The 19,757-nt window shown below is 44.9% G+C and overlaps 3 protein-coding genes and 3 long non-coding RNA genes across 22 annotated transcripts; 4 read left to right on the plus strand and 2 right to left on the minus strand.

Annotated features, from left to right (window-relative positions):
* Window positions 1-732: 732 nt before the first annotated feature.
* On the plus strand, window positions 733-3,412 carry LOC136191639 (ankyrin homolog). Of its 9 annotated transcripts, none has more exons than XM_065980019.1 (15): window positions 733-888; window positions 941-1,032; window positions 1,134-1,231; window positions 1,280-1,410; window positions 1,476-1,539; window positions 1,583-1,672; window positions 1,740-1,838; window positions 1,896-1,987; window positions 2,031-2,129; window positions 2,191-2,289; window positions 2,341-2,430; window positions 2,482-2,582; window positions 2,638-2,834; window positions 2,880-2,948; window positions 3,001-3,412. In XM_065980019.1, the coding sequence occupies exons 7-13, from the start codon at window positions 1,814-1,816 to the stop codon at window positions 2,699-2,701; spliced, it is 570 nt and encodes a 189-aa protein (XP_065836091.1). In that variant the 5' UTR covers window positions 733-888; window positions 941-1,032; window positions 1,134-1,231; window positions 1,280-1,410; window positions 1,476-1,539; window positions 1,583-1,672; window positions 1,740-1,813; the 3' UTR covers window positions 2,702-2,834; window positions 2,880-2,948; window positions 3,001-3,412. The 9 variants fall into 9 exon arrangements, with proteins under 9 accessions (XP_065836091.1, XP_065836092.1, XP_065836090.1 ...); XM_065980020.1 differs by having other exon boundaries at window positions 1,476-1,531; XM_065980018.1 differs by having other exon boundaries at window positions 1,280-1,373; window positions 1,433-1,531.
* Window positions 3,413-3,850: 438 nt separating this feature from the next.
* Window positions 3,851-5,471, plus strand: LOC136191660 (uncharacterized). Of its 2 annotated transcripts, XR_010670893.1 has the most exons (7): window positions 3,851-3,984; window positions 4,048-4,143; window positions 4,297-4,405; window positions 4,453-4,667; window positions 4,719-4,889; window positions 4,988-5,095; window positions 5,171-5,471. It is a non-coding gene; the product is annotated as an uncharacterized lncRNA (long non-coding RNA). The 2 variants fall into 2 exon arrangements; XR_010670892.1 differs by having other exon boundaries at window positions 4,719-5,095.
* On the minus strand, window positions 5,439-7,238 carry LOC136191658 (uncharacterized). 4 transcript variants are annotated; one of them, XR_010670890.1, is made up of 4 exons: window positions 6,758-7,238; window positions 6,454-6,674; window positions 6,156-6,407; window positions 5,439-6,043 (listed from the first exon to the last, which is right to left on the minus strand). It is a non-coding gene; the product is annotated as an uncharacterized lncRNA (long non-coding RNA). The 4 variants fall into 4 exon arrangements; XR_010670889.1 differs by having other exon boundaries at window positions 6,156-6,399; window positions 6,454-7,238; XR_010670891.1 differs by having other exon boundaries at window positions 5,439-6,040; window positions 6,454-7,238.
* Window positions 7,239-8,320: 1,082 nt separating this feature from the next.
* Window positions 8,321-12,520, minus strand: LOC136191225 (uncharacterized). Of its 2 annotated transcripts, none has more exons than XR_010670797.1 (5): window positions 12,336-12,520; window positions 12,115-12,288; window positions 10,681-11,888; window positions 10,399-10,620; window positions 8,321-10,338 (listed from the first exon to the last, which is right to left on the minus strand). It is a non-coding gene; the product is annotated as an uncharacterized lncRNA (long non-coding RNA). The 2 variants fall into 2 exon arrangements; XR_010670796.1 differs by having other exon boundaries at window positions 8,321-10,350.
* Window positions 8,691-11,703, plus strand: LOC136191224 (uncharacterized). The gene is made up of 3 exons (XM_065979535.1): window positions 8,691-10,365; window positions 10,426-10,638; window positions 10,696-11,703. The coding sequence occupies exons 1-3, from the start codon at window positions 8,908-8,910 to the stop codon at window positions 11,524-11,526; spliced, it is 2,502 nt and encodes an 833-aa protein (XP_065835607.1). The 5' UTR covers window positions 8,691-8,907; the 3' UTR covers window positions 11,527-11,703.
* Window positions 12,521-16,650: 4,130 nt separating the features above from the next.
* LOC136190815 (uncharacterized) lies at window positions 16,651-19,539 on the plus strand. 4 transcript variants are annotated; one of them, XM_065979091.1, is made up of 7 exons: window positions 16,651-16,824; window positions 16,881-16,965; window positions 17,031-18,229; window positions 18,281-18,336; window positions 18,383-18,490; window positions 18,542-18,876; window positions 18,932-19,539. In XM_065979091.1, the coding sequence occupies exons 4-7, from the start codon at window positions 18,303-18,305 to the stop codon at window positions 19,415-19,417; spliced, it is 963 nt and encodes a 320-aa protein (XP_065835163.1). In that variant the 5' UTR covers window positions 16,651-16,824; window positions 16,881-16,965; window positions 17,031-18,229; window positions 18,281-18,302; the 3' UTR covers window positions 19,418-19,539. The 4 variants fall into 4 exon arrangements, with proteins under 4 accessions (XP_065835163.1, XP_065835160.1, XP_065835161.1 ...); XM_065979088.1 differs by having other exon boundaries at window positions 16,651-17,497; window positions 17,613-18,229; XM_065979089.1 differs by having other exon boundaries at window positions 16,651-17,178; window positions 17,329-18,229.
* Window positions 19,540-19,757: the final 218 nt, after the last annotated feature.

Genomic DNA, 19,757 nt, shown 5'->3' on the forward strand with positions numbered 1-19,757 from the left:
GCCTCAGTCGTTTAAGTGTGAGAACTTGTCCAATCTCTCCACTAGCGTGCGATTCAAGTTGCCTTGCATGCATGTAAGACGGTTTTAGGAATTCAAGAGGGAATGCGACTCAGCCAAAAATTCATACGTTTTAATTACCTATTATATATCTACTACCGTATAGGCTGAGCTATCAATCAGTAACTGGGTTATTAATCTGCCTCGCTAACGGTATTTGGTAAGTGCACACATATATATAATACTCTGTCAAGCTAATGAAGCTTCCTTATAGACATTGCCGTGATCCTTCCACTGCTATTGAGACAACATCAGAGTTACTGTAAATACAAGAGTATGATTGACTGATGGATTTACCCTACTACAAATTGCCATGACCAAGGTACATCACAACGTGCTCCCGAAAAAGTTTCCACACATTTTATTACTAAGTTTAGGAATACCTGGTCATTTTGGTGGTTATCTCTCACTGATTTGCTGGTGGGCCAGTTCTGTCTCTAACACGGCTTTGACAGTCTGCATGGAAACACAGGGACGGTTCAGCCACAAGATAATCCAGCTGACTCTATGGCTAATTATCTCTGGAGGACCGGTCGCAGATATCTTTTGCATTTTACAGTCATGCGGACATCCCTCTGAGCACGGATTCTAGAGTGCTCTAGAGAGACTGAGAGACGTCTGGCAAGTCTGGCAATCGTTCTTCCTCGACATGATAGCGCGCGCATAGATCTATGATGCCCGCTCATAAACTGTCTTCTTTCGCGTTGTCCAGCGATAATTGTCCTGGCAAGTGATTGGAAGAGGTCTACGATGAAGGGAGGAAGCTAGCGACGTCAATCTGTCTTGTGTTCGAGACTGAGAACCTCGTCGATGACAGATTAGAGTCACTAGGCACGTCCTAGGTCCGTTTTGACGCTCGGGAAGCAGAATTGTCGTTGTTTAGGAATTGAGTAGTCCGTTCAATGTCTCTCTGACCTTGCTAGCGTTCAAAAATTATTGAGGGAAACCGAAAACTGGGCAGAATTGAAACGTCGGGTAATAAAAACACTTGCGTCTGTGAGAAGTGGCAAGTGATAGTCGACTCTTCTGCGCGATCGAGTTTCCTGGTCCATGAATAACTAATCAAATTGTTACAGGGAGACGGACTTCTTCACCTGTGGCTGCTTGGAAAAATTGTGTTGAAGTAGCTGAATATCTAATCGCCAATGGAATTGACATTGAACTTCGAAACAACGTGAGACTGTGTGAAAGTACTTGGAGAAGAAATGTGATTTTCATTTAGATGGGCGAGGCACCTTTTCTTCTGGCTTGTCAATATGGAAACGCTGCTCTTGTAGATCTGTTGATATCAAAGGGATGCAATGTTTTGGCAGAGTGTAATATGAGACGAGGATGAGCGGACTGAAGCTAAAGGTGTAAAGCAGTATATTTGCAGTTGGGAGTACCGTAGGAGCTCTTGCTTCGGCGATCATCGATAGAAATTTTGAAATCACAAAGAAATTAGTGGAATGGGGATTTGACATTAACACAACGTGTAAAAAGGTAGTTCAACGTCTTTAAAAAATTAGAAGAAATTTGGGTTTAGATAGGCTACACTGCCTTGCACTGGTGAAGGAAGTGCCAAAATTGCAAATTTCTTGATTGACAACGGAGCAAATCTAGAGCTAAAACAAAGGTGTGCTTGCTTACTAATATATTGAATGTTGTTTCTTCGAAACATTTATGCCAATTTTACTGATTAGTTTGGAGAGACTCCAATTATGATTGCCGTTTCTAATGGCCAAGTCAATTTATTTGATTTACTAATTTCGAAGGGATGCGACGTTCGGGCGAAGGACAAGGTAGTTCTCTCGTTAGAAAAGTCTATTAGGAAATGATAATTATAATTGAATTTTTAGTGTGGTCACGAACTATTAGTAGCCGCAGTTTGGGGAAAAGATTTGATATGTTCAAGAAGGTTCTTAAAATGGGATCTGATGTGAATGAAACTGTAAGATCAAAATAATTTTTTTCGATTACTAAGTACTTTTTAGAATGGCCGCGCTTGCCTTGATTGGGCCGCAAAATATGATTCAGCTAGCATTGCTTCATTACTTTTAGAGCAAGGAGCAGATTTGGAAGCTCGAAACAAAGTTGAAGTTTCTATTAAGACGAGGCATCCAGATTTTTATTTTGATTTCTTTATACATGTAGTGGGAACAAACGCCCTTCCTTTGTGCCATCGTGTGCGGCAGCAATAACGTAGCCAGTTTACTTGCTACGAAAGGATGCAACATTCACGCCAAAGACAAGGCAGGAGTTTCATTAAAAAGCCAGCTTACCTAACTTTGTTTTTAATTCAAGGATGGGCGTGGAGCTTTTGTTCTGGCGTGCAAGAGATGCCGTTTCGATACTGTCCAGCTTCTTCTATCCAAATTTGATTATCTGAATGAGGTTTATCTAAATAAACGGCAGGGGTAGACTCGAATTTTTGTTCTTGTTCAGGACGGTGCTGCTATGTTGCACTGGGCAGCTCTGAATGATTATCAACGTATTGCTACGTTGCTCATTTCACGTGGAGTTGATTTAGAAGCCAAAGACGAGAGGTATTGCTATTGCTATTATAAATATTGTCTTGTAACGCCCTTTTGATGTACCTAGTGGGGCTGTACTCCATTTCTCACTGCCGTCGAATTTGGGTCGGACAACACCATCGATTTACTGACATCAAAAAATGCAATATCTTTGCAAAAGCACGAGACGGAGCATCCGCTCTCGATCTCGCAATTATGGGAGGACGCCTTGACTTGTTTCGACGTTTCGTCAGTGCAGAACTGGCCCTCAATTATCTCACCCAGGTTTGCATAGGTCAGATAAAACACTAGTCTCACTTGTTTTGCTAGGAAACTCGCGATTTCCTTGCTCAGTTGGTGGCAGATGGAAACGAAGAAGCGTCCAAATATTTGATAGAGGTTAGTCATCAAGTCCCAAAAGTATTCCTACTGAAACCAAGATATGCTTTAGGTGGAGGGTCTTTTTTATGTTCTGCAGAAAGACGACGTTGTGTTTGCCAAGTTCGGATCAGAGCGTGTTGATCTGAGTGACAACTTCTGCAGCGCCCTGCCACTTGAAACCGACGTGAAAATCTTAGAATGATCTAAATTTATAGATATTGTTTAGAACGTTGCAATTGGTGATGGAGGAGAGGCCGAGCAAGCGTTTGTTCCCAAGGCTCCGGAGAGCTCGCCAAAAGAGCAGATCAGTTCTAGCACAGACAACTCTTGTATTGTACAGTAGAGCTGACAGTCTCAGAGAATGAACCCTCACGCTCCTGCGCTGTTTGGCGTTGTCGGGCCGTATTTTATCTGGCGTTTGAAACTGAAAACTTTTGTACTAAGTGGAGAACGTCACGAGGATACGTACAGCGTTTGTGAAATTGCAGCAACTGCCCAATTAGTCAAATTTCACGCACTAGTCATTTTTTGCTACTGAGGATAATCTTGCTTGTTGCAAAAGAATGTCACCTTCACTTTTAAGAAAAGGCTCCATTTGCCTTCTAACCTAGTTAGGTGTAAAGGAAGACTATAAAAGGAGGAATTTTGAGCTGACTTCTGTTCTGCTGTAGAGGAGGAGGATGCCGTCAAATTTTAATTGCGCACATATCTTTGCAATTCGCAGTCCAATTTTAATTGCGCACATATCTTTGGAATTCGCAGTCAAATTTACCCTGCAAAATGATGTACAGAGATGATAGCGCGCGTTTCCTTGTCGATGAACTCAGAACTCTGCCTTCAAACGGTACTTGTTGAAGATAAGAAACCGTAGCCACGTCGGAGATATCTTCTATTATATCCCTGGCCACGTCATAGGCTTACTTTGACCATGCTTTGACCGGATTGTTGCAGAATCGTCGCTGAGTAGCCATAGCCTTGTTATTTCTTTTGGCGTCAGCATCGAAAGAGCTACGCATGGATTCGTACGGTAGCAGACAGACGCTATAGACAGACGGTATTCCAGTGAGTGGGGCTCGGTCTTTCTTTGACTGAGGATATTCTTTATGTACGATTATAGTGCATATCTATCCTACCTCACGATTGGCCGTTCCATAACCGCCTCCACTGTCTGCAGCTTGAAGGAAAGACATTCCTAATGCAGTTCAATTTTTAAGTAAGTCTTGGTCAATAAATAGCAAAGTACCTGTAGAAGGTTTCCGTCAATTCTATACCCACTGCTTCCAGTTTATGGAATAACGGTGTTGTTCTCTCCTTTAAGGCTTGGGCTCTTCTGTCTTTTCTCGCAGCTCATTTGTTGCCCCTTTAGGGCCCTTTGATGTAGCTGTCACTTTCGTGCAACCTATCTCTTCCTGGCATTCGGTTATGTTCTGAGATCTTATCGAAATTACAAAAATTCTGCAGGCACCTCACATAAGGTAAAGTACTGAACAATACCAAACAGGAAAATGAAAACACTTCGTAGATTCAGCTTCCTTCAGGAGCAGCAGTAAAAGTGGAAGCTCGAACGTGGGGCATGAACGTTTTTTGTTCAAGTTAGTGAAGAAGATCGACGTAAAACAGAGGATTTTGCGGAAACAACGATGGAAGTCCAGGCAAGGATTTGCTTGGATCAAACGGTCGAATGTATACTAAAAATGAAGGAAATATTGTTGAAGACGCTTTCACAAATGCCTGGAGGTTTGGCCTATATTTAATTTTTCAAACATCGTTTATTGATGTTTGGCTTAGAGTAATATCAGAGGAAAATTTGTAATGAAGAGCTTGAGCAGATAGAGAAGGACGATCCCGAGATACCTAGCGATAGCTTCTTAGGAAACGACAAAGTCAAGGGAACGTTTGGCTGCTCTCTAAATGACGACTCTATTTTGCAGCGACTCGGAGCAGACGATTCCATTACCGGTATGCCTAAGACCACAAATAAATTTGAGCCAGATCTGTGCAACATTTGAGAAGTTTTTTCATTAACAGTTGTACCTTTTTTTCAATTTCTTTTCTAGGAATAAGGAAGCAGAAGAAAGAAAAAGGGCAGAAACTCCGCGCCATAGAATTGCCCTAATTTTAAATACCGTGATGCTCCAGGGGTTCGAACCTGCTCTCTCACAAAGGCAAGTAGCATAGATCCTATTCTTTCCCGTCGCTATCGCCTTTTTATCCTGGTCTCCTTTTCGGAAATCTGGCAGATGTTGGGAACCTGTATCTTATCTGGAAAGTCTCTCGTAAAATATTGAGTGCGGAGGTCATGAAAAGGCAGAGAAAATGGCTTTGTAGCTCTTTTAGCAGACAATTTTTGCTAGCTTTCTGTAGTAGTAGTCCTCGTCATATGTGAAAGGGTCCTGAGCACGACCCTTGTGCATTAGATTGAAACTGCTCCGGGATCTTTCCTGGAAGATCTCGTGTGCGAGAGGAATTAAAAAAGGCGCGTTGCAAGTAGGCAAACCCACGTAAAAGTCGTGATTTTTATTAAATATAAACCCGGAAATAAACTGGAAGTAGCAAAAAATTTGCGCAGGTCTTCCTGTCGTTGCTGTCCACCTGCACAGGCCGTGAGGGCCAGTACCGGCTTCGGTTGGGTGGGGCCCCGGTCAACCTCGCTACTCCCCCGTCGGAGTTGGAGCCTGTTTAGTCTCCCGGCTCGGACGCCTGGGACCGACAGCGCTCGGATGTGAGTGCTGCCGGCCTGATTCCAGGGGGACCGCTATTGTAACCCACGGCGTCTTGCCCAAGTGGGGTGGCAGTTTATCACTCGTGCCACCGGAGTAGGGGTTGTGCTCCCCTGCGTTCAAGCCACTTTTAACCTCTCTGGCTCAAGAGTTGGGCCAGTTTTATTTAGTCACCTCGGGGCCCGGAGGTGAACGACCACATCGGAAAGCTTGTCGAATGTGCCCGCGTTTGAGCCATGTAGTAACGTCCCTGGTCTTCTGTGATTCACACATTCTTCTTCAGTTTGTCTCCAATTGTCCTCCAACGTCAAATCCATTTAATGATTCAACGCAAAGCCATTTGGATTAACGGCCGGGAGAAAATGCAGGAAAGCAACCGTTGTCTTAGTCCTTCTAACACATAAAAAACTCTTGTCATAATAACAATTACACTAACTCCATTCTTATAGAACGGCTACAATAAAAAGACGAACTGCAGTAGCCAGGTTAATTAAGCACGACTCACTTTTCGAATCTAGGAGAAAATAATCTTTCGTATAAACGTACGGCCTGCTGAAGCAACTCAAATCACTACCACGTGGTTCGGCAGCATAGCATAGATGACGCCGTCAAAAAGTATTCCTTGAAATAGGAACAAAAAATGACTCAATACGTGTTGCAAGAGTCGTACGCGAATATTCTTGTCCTTCTTTGACGCAAACACCAGGAAGGCTTTTCTTAGAAAACGATGACGTCAGAAAGTCTTTTTTCTAAGCGGCTACAATGAGAATTGAGATATAATTACTACGCATGACTTCATTTACATTCCTCTCTTTATCCACGCCAGAAGAGTTCCGTGCAGGATGCGTCTAAAGAGATGAGGGAAACGAAAACAAGACCAAGTAGAGAAAAAATGTCCTGGGTAGAATCGCCAAGTGAACGTGAAAAAAGAGAACTTCCTTGTGTGCACAGAACCCAATATAGGCGCTCACCTGCAAGCTGAAATGTGCCCGTACTCCTGTAGGAGTTACAGTGCAGATCTTAACTGTAGAAATATGAACGAAGGTCACGTAACTGTGCAGGTTGCACAGAACTCCGCGTAGGTATAGAAACGACAAGCCGTCCTACATTTTTCCCAGCCACTTTTCCTGTGCCTGCACTGCGTTCCCGTATATAGAGTAGAGTATTCGGCGATGGATCGCCTTCGCAGTGCGAAGCCTCCAGCAGGTCGCTACGAATTCTCCAAAGTCGTCGTCGACGAAAAGACGTTTAGCGTTCTCGCCGTGAGTCACGCTCCACCGACTGGGGCTCCTCGAGAGGGCACAGCCCGTCCGTCGCGCACAGGCGACGCGACGATCGACGCGTTCAACGAGATGACACCGGAAGTTTATCTTTTTCCCAACTCGCCGCATCACGTCGCCCGTTGCACAGGCGCCGACATCGAATTCTTCACGAAGTAGAGTAGGACCTCGGCTTTCGGACATTCTGCGATTTCAGACGCCCGCACAGCAAATCTAGCGAACCGATTCTGGCTTCCTATGGCGCATTTGAAAGCCCAATCCCTGCCAGGAAGATGTGCCAGAGCTCGAAGCAATAGACCAAACCCTCGTGATTTTATGAGAAGATTAGCGCGCGCAGGTCAAATCCTCCGCTTTCGGACAGCAGTATCGCTTTCGGACACGTATGCGTAGCTCATTCAAATTTTAATGTTTCGCTTAGAATTTTTTTTCACAAAATTCTCTATCATAGAGCTTTCGAACGCAGTAAAGCTTTAGCCAAATGGTCTAGTCTATCGCATGCTAAAAATCGACGAATATACCGACATCGCACCTCGGTGTTCGGACACCAGTTATTCCGTTTGCAAAGCCCAAATCCGTTTCTAAAAGGACATTCTGAATTTTCTGTAAGGTATTTGAAACGATTTTCAAAAGCAGCTTAAAAAGAGTAACTTTGCTAAGCAATTGGGCTGTTTAGTGCATGAAAATGCATTTCTTGGGTTTGCTTTAGTAGCAATAAAACTAAATATAGCAACGAAAATACCCAAACTGGCACAGAAGCAAGCGGTGCGAAGAAAAAGTCCCCCTAAAACTTCGTATTAATGAAAAATTCTGCCGCATACAGTACTTTACGCCAAATGCATTTGTCGTGCTGATTTTTATCGCAACGTCAGAAACATTACATAAAAGTACGCCTTTTTACAGTATCTGTCTCTGGAGTGCTCTTGACTTCCATAAGTAGAGCAAGTACATTTTTAGCAGCATCGAGATTCATGAAGATATCACAGCCAGAGTGTGATACCAAGAATCTGAAATTCGATCTTTATATAAGAGCACTCAAACTGAAATTCTTAGAACGCAATAGATAAATTAATAAACGCAGATGGTCAGCTTGACGTAGCCTAAGAACTTGGCAATATACCAAACACTATGATAAAGTTTGAACAAACTGCATTTTGCGTAACGTCCTGTACTGGTATGTGACAGAATTTTTCAATAATATGAAGTTTTAGGGTGACCTTTTCTTTGCACCGCTTGCTTCTGTACCAGTTTGGGTAATCTCGTTGCTATATTTAGTTTTATGGCTACTAAAGCAAACCCAAGAAATGCATTTTCATGCACTAAACAGCCCAATAGCTTAGCAAAGTTACTCTTTTTTAAGCTGCTTTTGAAAATCGTTTTAAATACCTTACAGAAAATTCAGAATGTCCTTTTAGAAACGGATTTGGGCTTTGCAAACGGAATAACTGGTGTCCGAACACCGAGGTGCGATGTCGGTATATTCGTCGATTTTTAGCATGCGATAGACTAGACCATTTGGCTAAAGCTTTACTGCGTTCGAAAGCTCTATGATAGAGAATTTTGTGAAAAAAAATTCTAGGCGAAAAATTAAAATTTGAATGAGCTACGCATACGTGTCCGAAAAAGATACTGCTGTCCGAAAGCGGAGGATTTGACCTGCGCGCGCTAATCTTCTCATAAAATCATGAGGGTTTGGTCTATTGATTCGCGCTCTGGCACATCTTCCTGGCAGGGATTGGGCTTTCAAATGCGCCGTAGGAAGCCAGAATCGGTTCGCTAGATTTGCTGTGCGAGCGTCCGAAATCGCAGAATGTCCGAAAGCCGAGGTCCTACTCTACTACGCACGTGACACGAAAGACGACACGTGGCCCACAGGCGAACGCTGTTTTCAATGTCCCGAGTGCAACGAATCGGTGACAAACGTCTCCCTGAGCGTGATGGCAGTTGGAATGGCATCTCAAGTGCCTTCCGAGCACAACGATGCGAATCGGATCTCGACGCATGCCCAGACTGCATCATCCCAAGTGCTATCGTCGATTTTTGAATCGATGCACGAACGAGTGGGGCGCCGACTCCTCGTGGGACCCGTGTCCTGAACGCATCGTCATCTCGTTCGAAGCATTGCCCGAAGTGGCGGTGCCAACTGTCATACAACAGTGGAACGCCGTCGCAAAAGCCATTGACAATTACGACGTCGGATTGATAAAATATATTCATCGTCAGTGTCACGTGACATCGGACGACTTCCATCCCATTCGACCGCGTCTCGTCCAATTGAAACCTTCGGTAGAGATACCACGTGACTACGACGACGGCGGCGGCGATGTCGTCGATTTGCGTCGACTCGGCGATCGCGCGGCGAAATTCAAGCAGTTCGGCGAGGCGTTGGAGCACTACGATCGAGCGTTGGAAGCGAGTCGAGTCGACGCCCACTTAACCTACCATCGACGTTCGCAAGTGCATCAGCTTGCAAATCGGCTCGACGACGCGTTGCGCGACGCCGAACTGTGCACGACGCTCAAACCCGACTGGGTGAAGGGATACCAGCGCAAAGCCGAGTGTCTCCTCGCGATCGGAGGTCGAGACAAGGAGACCATCATCGTCATGGCGATCGCGTGCGATCTCGATACGCGCGACGAAAAGTCGGCGCGACTTCTCGCACGTGCTCTCGATCTCAACGAAGTCAATTCGAATCCGCATTATTTGGCGGCGGCAATCGCGACTCATCGCTATGCGCATCTCGACGCGTTTCTCCGTCTCGTCGTCGATCGACTGCAGAGCTTCCTCACCGAAGTTCCGCGCGAGCGAGCGGCGCACGATCACGACGAGTGGATCGTGATTGACGAGGACACGGGCGCGCACGTGCCAATGCGACTCGCTCGTCGGCAGCTCTACTTCATCGTCATGCTCTGCGACGAGGTCGTAGACGCGTTGCGCGCGTCCGCGTGCGAATCGGCGCGCCGTCGCGCCGAGTGGTTCGCCGATTTTCGCCGCTTCTACGTTCCCATGATGAAACGACTGCACGAGGTGATGTCGTCGACGGAGTGGGATCGGCGACGCAACGGGCTCCCTCTTGAGATCTTTCGTCGGATCACGTTGGTTCCGGCCGTCACTCGCGTGACGCGACGATGCGCGGAGGCGAAGGAGAAGCAGGGGAATCCGAAGAAGAAGCGACAGAAGAAGAAGCGTAAAGGTGACGATGAAGAGGAGTCCGAGCGACGGCCGGAGACGGCGAAAACGTACGACGAGTTTGTCCAGCTGGCGGACGAGGAGCAGCGGAGAAAGGACAAAGCCTTGATAGAGGCGAAGATAGAGGAACAGATGCGAAAGATTCAGTCGCTTCCGCCCGCTTTCGAGTCGAATCCATTGAGGCAGTATGGGCTAAGCGACGACTACCGGTATATGGCCCAGCTGAAAAGACATCTGTCACAAGATAGAGTGAGTCCTCTTTACTAGGAGAAGATTACATACCTCGAAATCCATTTCCTTGTCTCGTAGAATCGTTCTGAGAGCGAGATAGACAATTGGAAGGAAGTCGTCGATAAGGATCCTGATGTCATGACGACGGAGGAACTGCATAAATATCTGACGCAGCACGGCATCTACCTGATGGGACGACTTCGACGCGAGAATCTCATCGAACAGGTGAAGAAGCTGCGCGTCTACAGCGACCTGAGTCCCGCGGATCAAATACTGAAAATTGTACCAGAAGTAAAAAAAAGAAAAAAAGAAAAGGAAGAGATTCTATCTAACCTTCGCGTCTTTTAGATTGAACACGAGGACGGATTTTACGTCAATACCAACGTCGTGGGAAAATATCGTATTTCCGTTACCAAAGAAGGCAGGGAGACGTTCACCGCTGTATACGGACTCGGCGAAGTGGTCGACGAAGACAATCGCACCGACTCGGACTCTTCCATAGTCTACCTTGCCCCGGACGAATGCGAGCGACTTCACTGCTCGTTCGAGCCGAACGAGATGACGCTCGGCGTTCCGTCTGAAATGATCAAACCGATCATGGAGTTCAACGAGGACAGAAAGAAGTACGTTGTGACGTTGAAGCAAACGGTGTTGCCATTCGATCAGTGTCATCAGTTCGAAGCCGTTCGGAAGTGCGTCAAAGAGTTGGAGATGTTGAGCGATTTGGCCGATACGAAGATCTCCGATCTGTCGCACGAAGCGATATCATCATCGCCCGTTCCACATCTCGGCGCGATCGAGGCGGCAATCGATTCGGCGAGGAAAGTTTTTCGTCTATTGACGACGTACGATTCGATGTCAAAAGCGGAACGAGCGTCTCTCGTCGCTTTGATGCAGCGAACGCAGGGATGGGACTTCGATCGCCGTCTCGTCGATTTCGTGTTCCAAAATGTTCACGTCACATGCGGCGACGCGTCGACTGTGGAGCCGCTTCGCGAAGTCGACCTCAACGTGAAAATGGGTCGCGATGACGTCGTCAAGACGGCGACCGCGCGCAGTTGCGCTTCGTGCGGAAAGGCCGAGACGAAGATGAAGTGCGGACGGTGCAAGAGCGTCTACTACTGCAATCGGGTGTGCCAGAAGACCGACTACAAGCGGCACAAGTCGATATGTAGATAGCTTCGTACAATATTTTTTCTTGCTTGATGATTGTTCTTTTCTTGGTCGAGCCAAGTTCGATTGTTTGTCGTTTTGTGTCGTGTTATCTGTTTTTTTTGTTGAACTGATGCCGTCGTTTTTGCGACTATTGCGTCTACGGCAAACTTTCCCTCGTTCACAATCCACAACTGACGGAAGTCAGTACGTCTATTTGCACTCGCCTTTTAAGCTGAGGGAGGCAATCGCTGGAGAATATAATCCATCGTTTAGTCCTCCTGTCTTTTGGAGGCAATGACGCTTAAATTGATTTCAGCACAGAGACAGCATTCATTTTCCCCAAACCAATTGTCGGTCTGTGTTCTACTGCTTGCCTTGCTTCTCTACTAAAAAATAGCAGTGAACAGAGGAAGAAAGAGAAAGCCAATTGTGACAACAAAAACAATAGATTGCTCAACAACAGATAAGAGACTACTTCTGATCCAGATTGACATCATATTTAACCAAATGAAAGACGTTTTCACCAGTCTGAAGATAAATCGGTCCCTGAGACCCCCTGACACAGGGAGGGACATATTTATCCTCAGACTGGACCAGTGAGTCTGTCCTTACCTTGCTCCAAGTCTACTTTTCTCGTGACGAATATCATAGTGAACTTAGTTCTTCTGCTCAACTCGATGTTCTGATCAGTGAACAGACGCCAGCGAAATAGTCGCCTGCCGATAATTTCGTCGAACTGATTTGAGAGCTTCTCTGCTTCAGTTGATCGAGCGAGAGCCACCTAGACTAAGAGAGAATGTTTTCAGCGGTCGTCTAGATTTCATCAGGTTTACTAGCGTTTCTTGCTGAATTCACTTTGAGGCTGACAAAATAGATCCAATAGTCGCCTCCGCTAGCAGTCTAGAGCGCGGTTGGAGGTCGAAAACGAAAGAAAAGAGACCTTGGTAGTTTCGTTTTCTATTTTCGTCGCGATGGAACCCGACAGGACGCCAAATTCGTCCAATTGCCTGACGTGTAGAGTGTCAGACAAGTTGGACAAGTTGAAAAGACGTGCTAAGCGAAGAAAAAATAGGCAAATGAGACCGAGCATGCGTAAACAGTTCGTAAACAGAATCTCGCGAAATGCGGAACATGAATGGTTTCCGTGCGCCGTTTCTAAGCAGCAAACTCCAGACTTTCGGCGCAAATGGCGACAGATATAATTTACGATAGAAAGGTCTGTGTCTAAGTGCTCCAAAAGGCACCAAACAAACTGTATTCCAAAATCCAGCGAGAGACAAGACAAGGAGTAATTGAAGAATTGACAAGAATAAACGAGGATTTGGAGCTTGTAAGGAAAAACACTGACTAAGTCGGTCGACATATCGAAACTGCATGAAACTGAAAATTGAGGCCGTATCCATGCATGCATGACTATAAGAGGGAGGGGCGCATGCATGAGGAGAAGCCTCTCTAAACAAGCTGACGCCTTTGTCATTAGTCATTAGCCTCGCTTCCTCCTCTCTGTCAGCGATGCTGACAGAAGTCGACTCATGCACTTCAAAAAATTCGAAGTCACATGAAACTGATTTGTCTCGGATTGGGGGTTGACCGTTTTGATTAAACTTACTGCTACGCCCGTCTACGTTTACTACTTCGTCTCGATAACTTCTTCGGTAAGTACAATGCACTTCGCGCGCTTGAAGGTCGCCGCGCGCTTTCAGTATAGAAACGAAACCAACTAAAGATGCAGGCTTTGCTTTACAAAGTTATCAGTCCCCTTTCAATAGGAAGCCTCTATGGACTGTAAATAGGAATCGGTTCAAGTGGTTTCCATACCGATGCTAAATCAATGAGTGTGCCGTTCGGTGTTTCCCCATTGGAGTGCGAACAACTTATTAACGAACGACGATGGTAATGTACGATTCTGCGGGAACTACCAAAAGCAGATGGAGATTTTTGAATACAATAATACGACATAATGCGAAGGTCGGTTCAATTTCCAAAGCCACGTATCTGAAACTGATTTGTCTCGGTATACTCTCGGACTAGGCCTGATTCATTGCTTTGCTTATCTTCACCGTCACTCCGGTTACTACGTTGTGAAGACAACTACTTCGTCTGTAAGTACTGCATGTACTTCGCGCGCGAAAGTCATTATTGTAGTGCGAAACTGAAAGTGCATGAGAAAGCTGAATTTTAGCATGCCGTGTTTTAACTTAACCCGGCTGTACCCTCAGGTTGCTTTCGATAGGTTAGCGCCTTTCTTGGCCTTCGAAAAGTGACGTAATACAGTTCATATAGATGGAGAAGGAGTGGCAAGAGTCGCTCATACAGGACGGAAGTGCTCACACACTCGATTTCAACTAAAGCCGTCTTCGCTGCTCTCCTGTACAGCTGCGCAAATGATGATGCAGGAGCTTCACAGAACCACAAGCAGTGACGAAAAATACATATATCGGTTCATTTTCAAACAAATTTGGAATCACCTGAAGCTGTTTGGTCTCGTATTTGGCCTTGTTGTCTTATTTATACTTACCGCTACGCCCGTGTATTTTTATTACGTCATCCCACCGTTGAATTCGCCTGTAGGTATTTCGCGTAAGAGACGCATGCACTTCACTTAGATAGTTGAACGCAAAACCAAATTCGGTTTCGATTCTCCACCGAGTATATAGCCCGCTTTCTCTTTAGGCGAAAATTGATTCCCTTGGCTGTCACCGCATTCCAATAGCTCAATTAAACCGATCTGTATGCAGTACGGCGTTTCCCCTTTGGAATGCAAACGAATACGCAAACCGATGTATTTCGGTGTCAGGCTGCGGAAACTTTTCGAAGGCCGAGAAAGACGTGCGTAATGTCACTACACTTCTTTCTCTATCTTCGGACAAGGCTAAAATGATGCCACTCTTTTGCCATTACGCTTTCAATGACGTCTACGATTTCGGTCATATTTTCAAACCATTAGAGAACCACACCATTTGCGTTGAATTTCGCAATTTGATATCGTTGTTTGAGACCAATCTATCGTGCCTAACTATTCCAACGTGCAAAACGAACTCGACTGAATCAATCTGTCCGCGTCCTCTAATACGTACACGTACCAAAGCTGCAAAAGAGAATGGCGTGCACTGCTCTCCTCCGTGTTATCAGAGAACGTGGAAAATTGGTACTAAAACCTTCCACGTCACATTGTGCATTTCTCTAGCAATTCACTGGATTTCCGTTGCCATTACCTTCGCTACTTGGGCAAAAATGAAAAAACCGTAGGTCGAATTCTTCATAATTAGGCTAACTAAAATAACTTCTGATAGATTCAGCCACCAATCTCTAACCAGTTTCTTTTTGCCGGCATCACTAGCTGTATTTAGTGAGTGCATGACGATATTGCCTTAATTGGGTTAATTAATAAGGCTCTATTACAGGCATTTCTATAACGATTCCTATCGTTCTGGGCGCAAAACGTACCTTCTGTAAGCACGAGAGTATGATTGATTCAGGGTTTGATCCGACTACTGCATGCCATGTCCAAGGTAAGACGAATTCCTACTCTGCAATTGCACTAGACACTCAGTCCAATTAGGGTTGCTTCTTGAGTTTGGTTACCTCTCAATTTTGATGTGGTGGATAAGTTCTGTCTCAACTACAGTTTTGACAGTGTGGAAGCCTGGAAAGTTTGGTCACAAAAGTCATAAACGACTCTTTTACGTTCAACTAACTCTATCGTTACTTCTACCCGGAGGAAAACTTGCTTTGACTCTAATACGCGGTGTGAAATACGCCCAATTTTTGCCAAGCGGATCTTCTTGCGCTCCCACATCGTTTTCATGGACTTTCTACACCTTCATTCTTCCCACTGACGTTCTGATTATGTGTGGAACGGTCATGTCCGTTTTTGTTATGATAAAGCTGCATCAGGTAAAGAAACGCCGATCCAATTCTACTGAGCTAAACTTTGCTTTATAAAGGCAAAGAAAATACACGAGAGTCTTGGCAATGTGTCTGGCGAAGAACGACGCGAAATTGCTGAAGCGTATGCGCTGATTCAAAAGCGGTTTTTTCTTCTATCTATTTTTATTCCTCTGAAATTTGCCTCGCAAATGGCGACAGATATCATTTACCGCGGAACACAGTTTTCTAAGTGCTTCAAACAGATGGCGACAAAACGCTGTCTATCTGAGTATGAAGCAGGTACCGGTTGGCTTGCTGTTGAAATGCTAAATATTATCTTTACTGATCTATGTTTGTTTGCCTTTGTGATCTACTGCCTTATTCCAAAGCCAGCAAGAATCTTTTGGTCAGAATTGTGGAGGAAGTGTAAAAAAAGACAATTTGCAAAGCGGTGCAACGTCGACACGACGGAAAGACTTAGTGAAGTCACTCGCCTATTTCCATCGTCAACAACTCTAAGAGAGCTACCGGTTTATTCATTTTCCGAAAACTCGGACTGATAAATCTATGAAATGCCTGGAAACTAAGACTTTCTGTCTATGATTATAACGTATGGTGTAGTAGGATTAAGTGTGCCGTGATAATGATTAGCAGAGAATCACGTACGTCGTTCTTAGACGAGAGTTCTTTCGATTCATACATAGCTTCAATAAAACCTCCGGAGAAAGGGGCTAGGGAGGAGCATGATGATGCAAGAGAAGCTTTAGGCTTCGTGCACTGCGGCTAATGAGTCCCAACGTCTCGAGGATCTCGAATAAAGCAACTAGTTCAAAGCCTCTATATATGCTTGAGATTTGTACTGTCCTCCGTGAGATCAGTTTCACTGGAAAAAAAGACGTTACGTTTGATTGGCGTGGCGCATGTTGAGTTTTCTGTGGTGTTTTGGGGGAGGCCCCTTTCGGTCGCGCGATTAGGAGACGTGCTCCTTTTGCTAGAATGCGCGCGGCTTCTTGAGCTTCAGACCCTCCCGTACGTCAACGTAGTAGAAATGATAGCGCAGGGTGTTCGCTAGCAACCGGAAATTCCTTGTGTAAAGCTTTTGGAGCCAGCATACGCTCGTCAAAGTTCCTGAGCGTCGCAAACGCCGAAAGGGGAGGAAACGCTTTTCGGAAACTGCTAATGTGTGTTTGCTTGGCTTTGCCGACGATTTGATGCTGCCGTTGATTTCCTCCATGCATTGTTCGTCGCCTAGCGCACTTTATAGCGGCAAACCGGCCACTGAGGAGCGACCTTGGAACTCTCTTCGACCGAAATGAGATCAGCGAAAGACGTGTCGCGCTGCTCAGAAGCGACTCAAATCTCTGACAACGGATTGTAGAGAGATCCGTGCCTAAACGGCGGTGTACACTACAGACACTACATGCACTCCCCGGACGTCAGCCGAAGAAGACGGTCCGGCTGCTCTTCCTTTGAATACCAGTGGGCAAATGGACGATGAGTTTTGTTAGCGTACGTGTGCGACGGCAACAACGACGGCTGGGACTAGACGAAGACGTGCAAAGGCAAATGATCGAAATCGAGCATGCGTAAACAGTACGTAAGCAGAATGTCACGAATATGCGGAACATAAATGGTTTCCGTGCTCCGTTTCTAAGCAGCAAACTCCAGGCAAATGGCCTGCAAACGGCGACAGATATAATTTACGACAGACGTGCATGCAACAAACTGTATTCCAAAATCCAGTGAGAGACAAGACAGCGAGGAGTAATTGAGGAATTGAGGAGAAGAAACGAGGATTTTGAGCTGGTAAGGAAAAAGAGCTGGTAAGGAAAAAGAACCACTAATCGAAACTGAAACTGAAAATCTAGGCCATATGCATGCATGCATGACTAAAAGCTAGGGAGGGGCATGCACGAGAAGAAGTCTCTCTAAACAAGCTGACGCCTTTGTCATTAGTCATTAGCCTCGTTTCCTCCTCTCTGTCTATACTGCGATGCTGCGGCTCAACTTCAAAAATATTCGAAGCCGCACGAGCCTGATTTGCCTCGGATTGGGGTTGACCGTTTTGGTTATACTCACCGCTACGCCCGTCTACGTTTACTACTTCGTCTCGATAACTTCTTCGGTAAGTACAATGTACTTCGATCGCTTCAAGGTCTTTGCGCACTTTCAGTATAAAAATGAAACCCAACTAAAGATGCATGCTTTGCTTTATAAAGTAAGCAGCTTCCTTTCAATAGGAAGTCTCGATGTCCTGTAAATCGGAATCGGTTCAAGTGGTTTCCATACCGATGCTAAATCAATCAGTGTGCCGTTCGGTATTTCCCCATTGGAGTGTCAACAAATTACGAACGAATGACAATAGCGTAAGGAACGTTTCCGTGTCAGGCTGCAAGAACTTTTCAAAAGCAGATGAAGAATTGAATGCACTATTGCGCTTTGTTCCTCAATCACTGAATAGTGTTAAATTTCTGTCGCTTCTTTGCTATTACGCTTTCAAAGACTGCAGCGAGTCCTCAAACGACCAAAATATTTGCTTGGAATTTTCAAAATTCCAAAATGCGAACCGTTTTATTTGGTTAATTCCACTGCTTGAAAGAAATCTATCTTGCCTAACGATCCCCAAGTGCGCACGTAACTTTATCGTTTCAAACAAAACATGCGCGAAGCCTTTAATACCTACACGTACCAAATATGCTCGAGAAAACGGTTTTTACTGCTCTCCTCCCTGCGACCAGTCACGCGAGAGAAACAGAAGTGACATTAAAAAATCGTACATTGCGATGTATACTTCAATGCCATTTTACTGGATTGCTAACGTTGTTTTGCTCATTACATGGGCAAAGACAAAGAATGCGTACGTGAAAAGTTACATAGGCCTATAAATACCGTAAAATGTTTACATCAGGTAGAACTATCAATCTTTACCCATGCTATTTTTAATTGCATCCCTAACAATTTTTGGTAAGAAAAGAGATCACAATTATTTTTACACTAAAACTTTATTTAGACATTGCTATTTCAATTCCGATCTTTATGGGCCCCAGGAGAACTTATTGTAAGCACGAGAGCATGGTTGACTCGTGGATTGACTCGACTACCCTTTGCTACATTCAAGGTAAAGGTTGCTCTGCTTCTAAATAAGCTAAGTGCATACATTCTCTTGCAGGGATTCTTGTCCAATTTGGCTATCTCTCGTCTTTAGTATGGTGGCTTAGTTGTGTCTCCAATACAGTGTTGACAGTGTGGGAACCAGGAAAATTTGGTCAGAAAAGCCGCAAGAGATGTTTCTTTGTTCACTTGACACTATGGATAACTTTTGTTGGAGGACTGGCTGCTTTTGCGCTTATACACGGTCTAAAATACAACGGATTACCGCCTCACAAGGAAATTTGTACCCTCGCGTCAAACTTCTGGTTTTTCTACACCTTTACGCTGCCGGCTGAAGTTACGATTTTTTGTGGTACACTTATGTCCTTTTTTGTTGTAGTAAAGCTGCATCAAGTAAGAGAACACTTCTCAGATAGATATCCCTTTCTTATAAAGTTCTTTTATAAAGGCAAAGGGAGTAACTCTTAGCGGAGTACCCATTAACAAACGGAGCGAAACAATTGAAGAGTATGCTTTGGTTCAGAAACGGTTTTTTCTGTTGTCTCTTCTTGTTCCACTGAGCTTCGCCTCGGTTATGGTGACGAATACTATTTACTTGAAGAAAATAATTCAAAAATACTCTGCGTGCCTCCTGGGAGTCACTGATCAAACAGCACTTGAGCGATGTATATTTGAAGATTTTCCGGACCCTGGATGGATTGTTGGCTTCCTCAATTGGGCATTATGCGACCTATGCGCGTTCGCTTATGTCGCTTACTGCCTCATGCAAAAGTCGGCAAGAGTCTTCTGGTCGCAACTATGGAAAAAATGTAAACGTAGGCATTTAGCGAGGCGACGTTACGATGATACAACGGAATGTCCAAGTGAAGTTACAAGTCTCTTTCCGTCTTCAACATCTTCAAAACGACTTTTTACTATGGCCGAAAACTCTTAGCGCTCTTAGGCGTCTTTCGATTGCGTAGAAGCGTTGAAATGTGATGAACAGCAAGCTGAATTCTTTGCATGTGATCTCTAATAGATTTTACTCACTCACTCAAATTTTTTGTTTAATTAGTATCTGCTTCAGTGTGTCGCGTTTTATAGATTATTTAGTGCCATGCAGTAACTACACATAAAAAATTGGGCCACCGGAGAAAGAATCTAGGGAGAAACGACGGAATAGAGGGAAGAGCGTGGGTGACGGGTTCGAGAAAAGCTTCAAGTCTTCAGTTAATTAATACATGACATAAAGTAACGAAGGTCGCTGATGCAATTGCCAACGAATGATCAGCCAA

This window comes from Oscarella lobularis, chromosome 9, assembly GCF_947507565.1.
Source record: "Oscarella lobularis chromosome 9, ooOscLobu1.1, whole genome shotgun sequence".
Lineage (NCBI taxonomy): Eukaryota > Metazoa > Porifera > Homoscleromorpha > Homosclerophorida > Oscarellidae > Oscarella > Oscarella lobularis.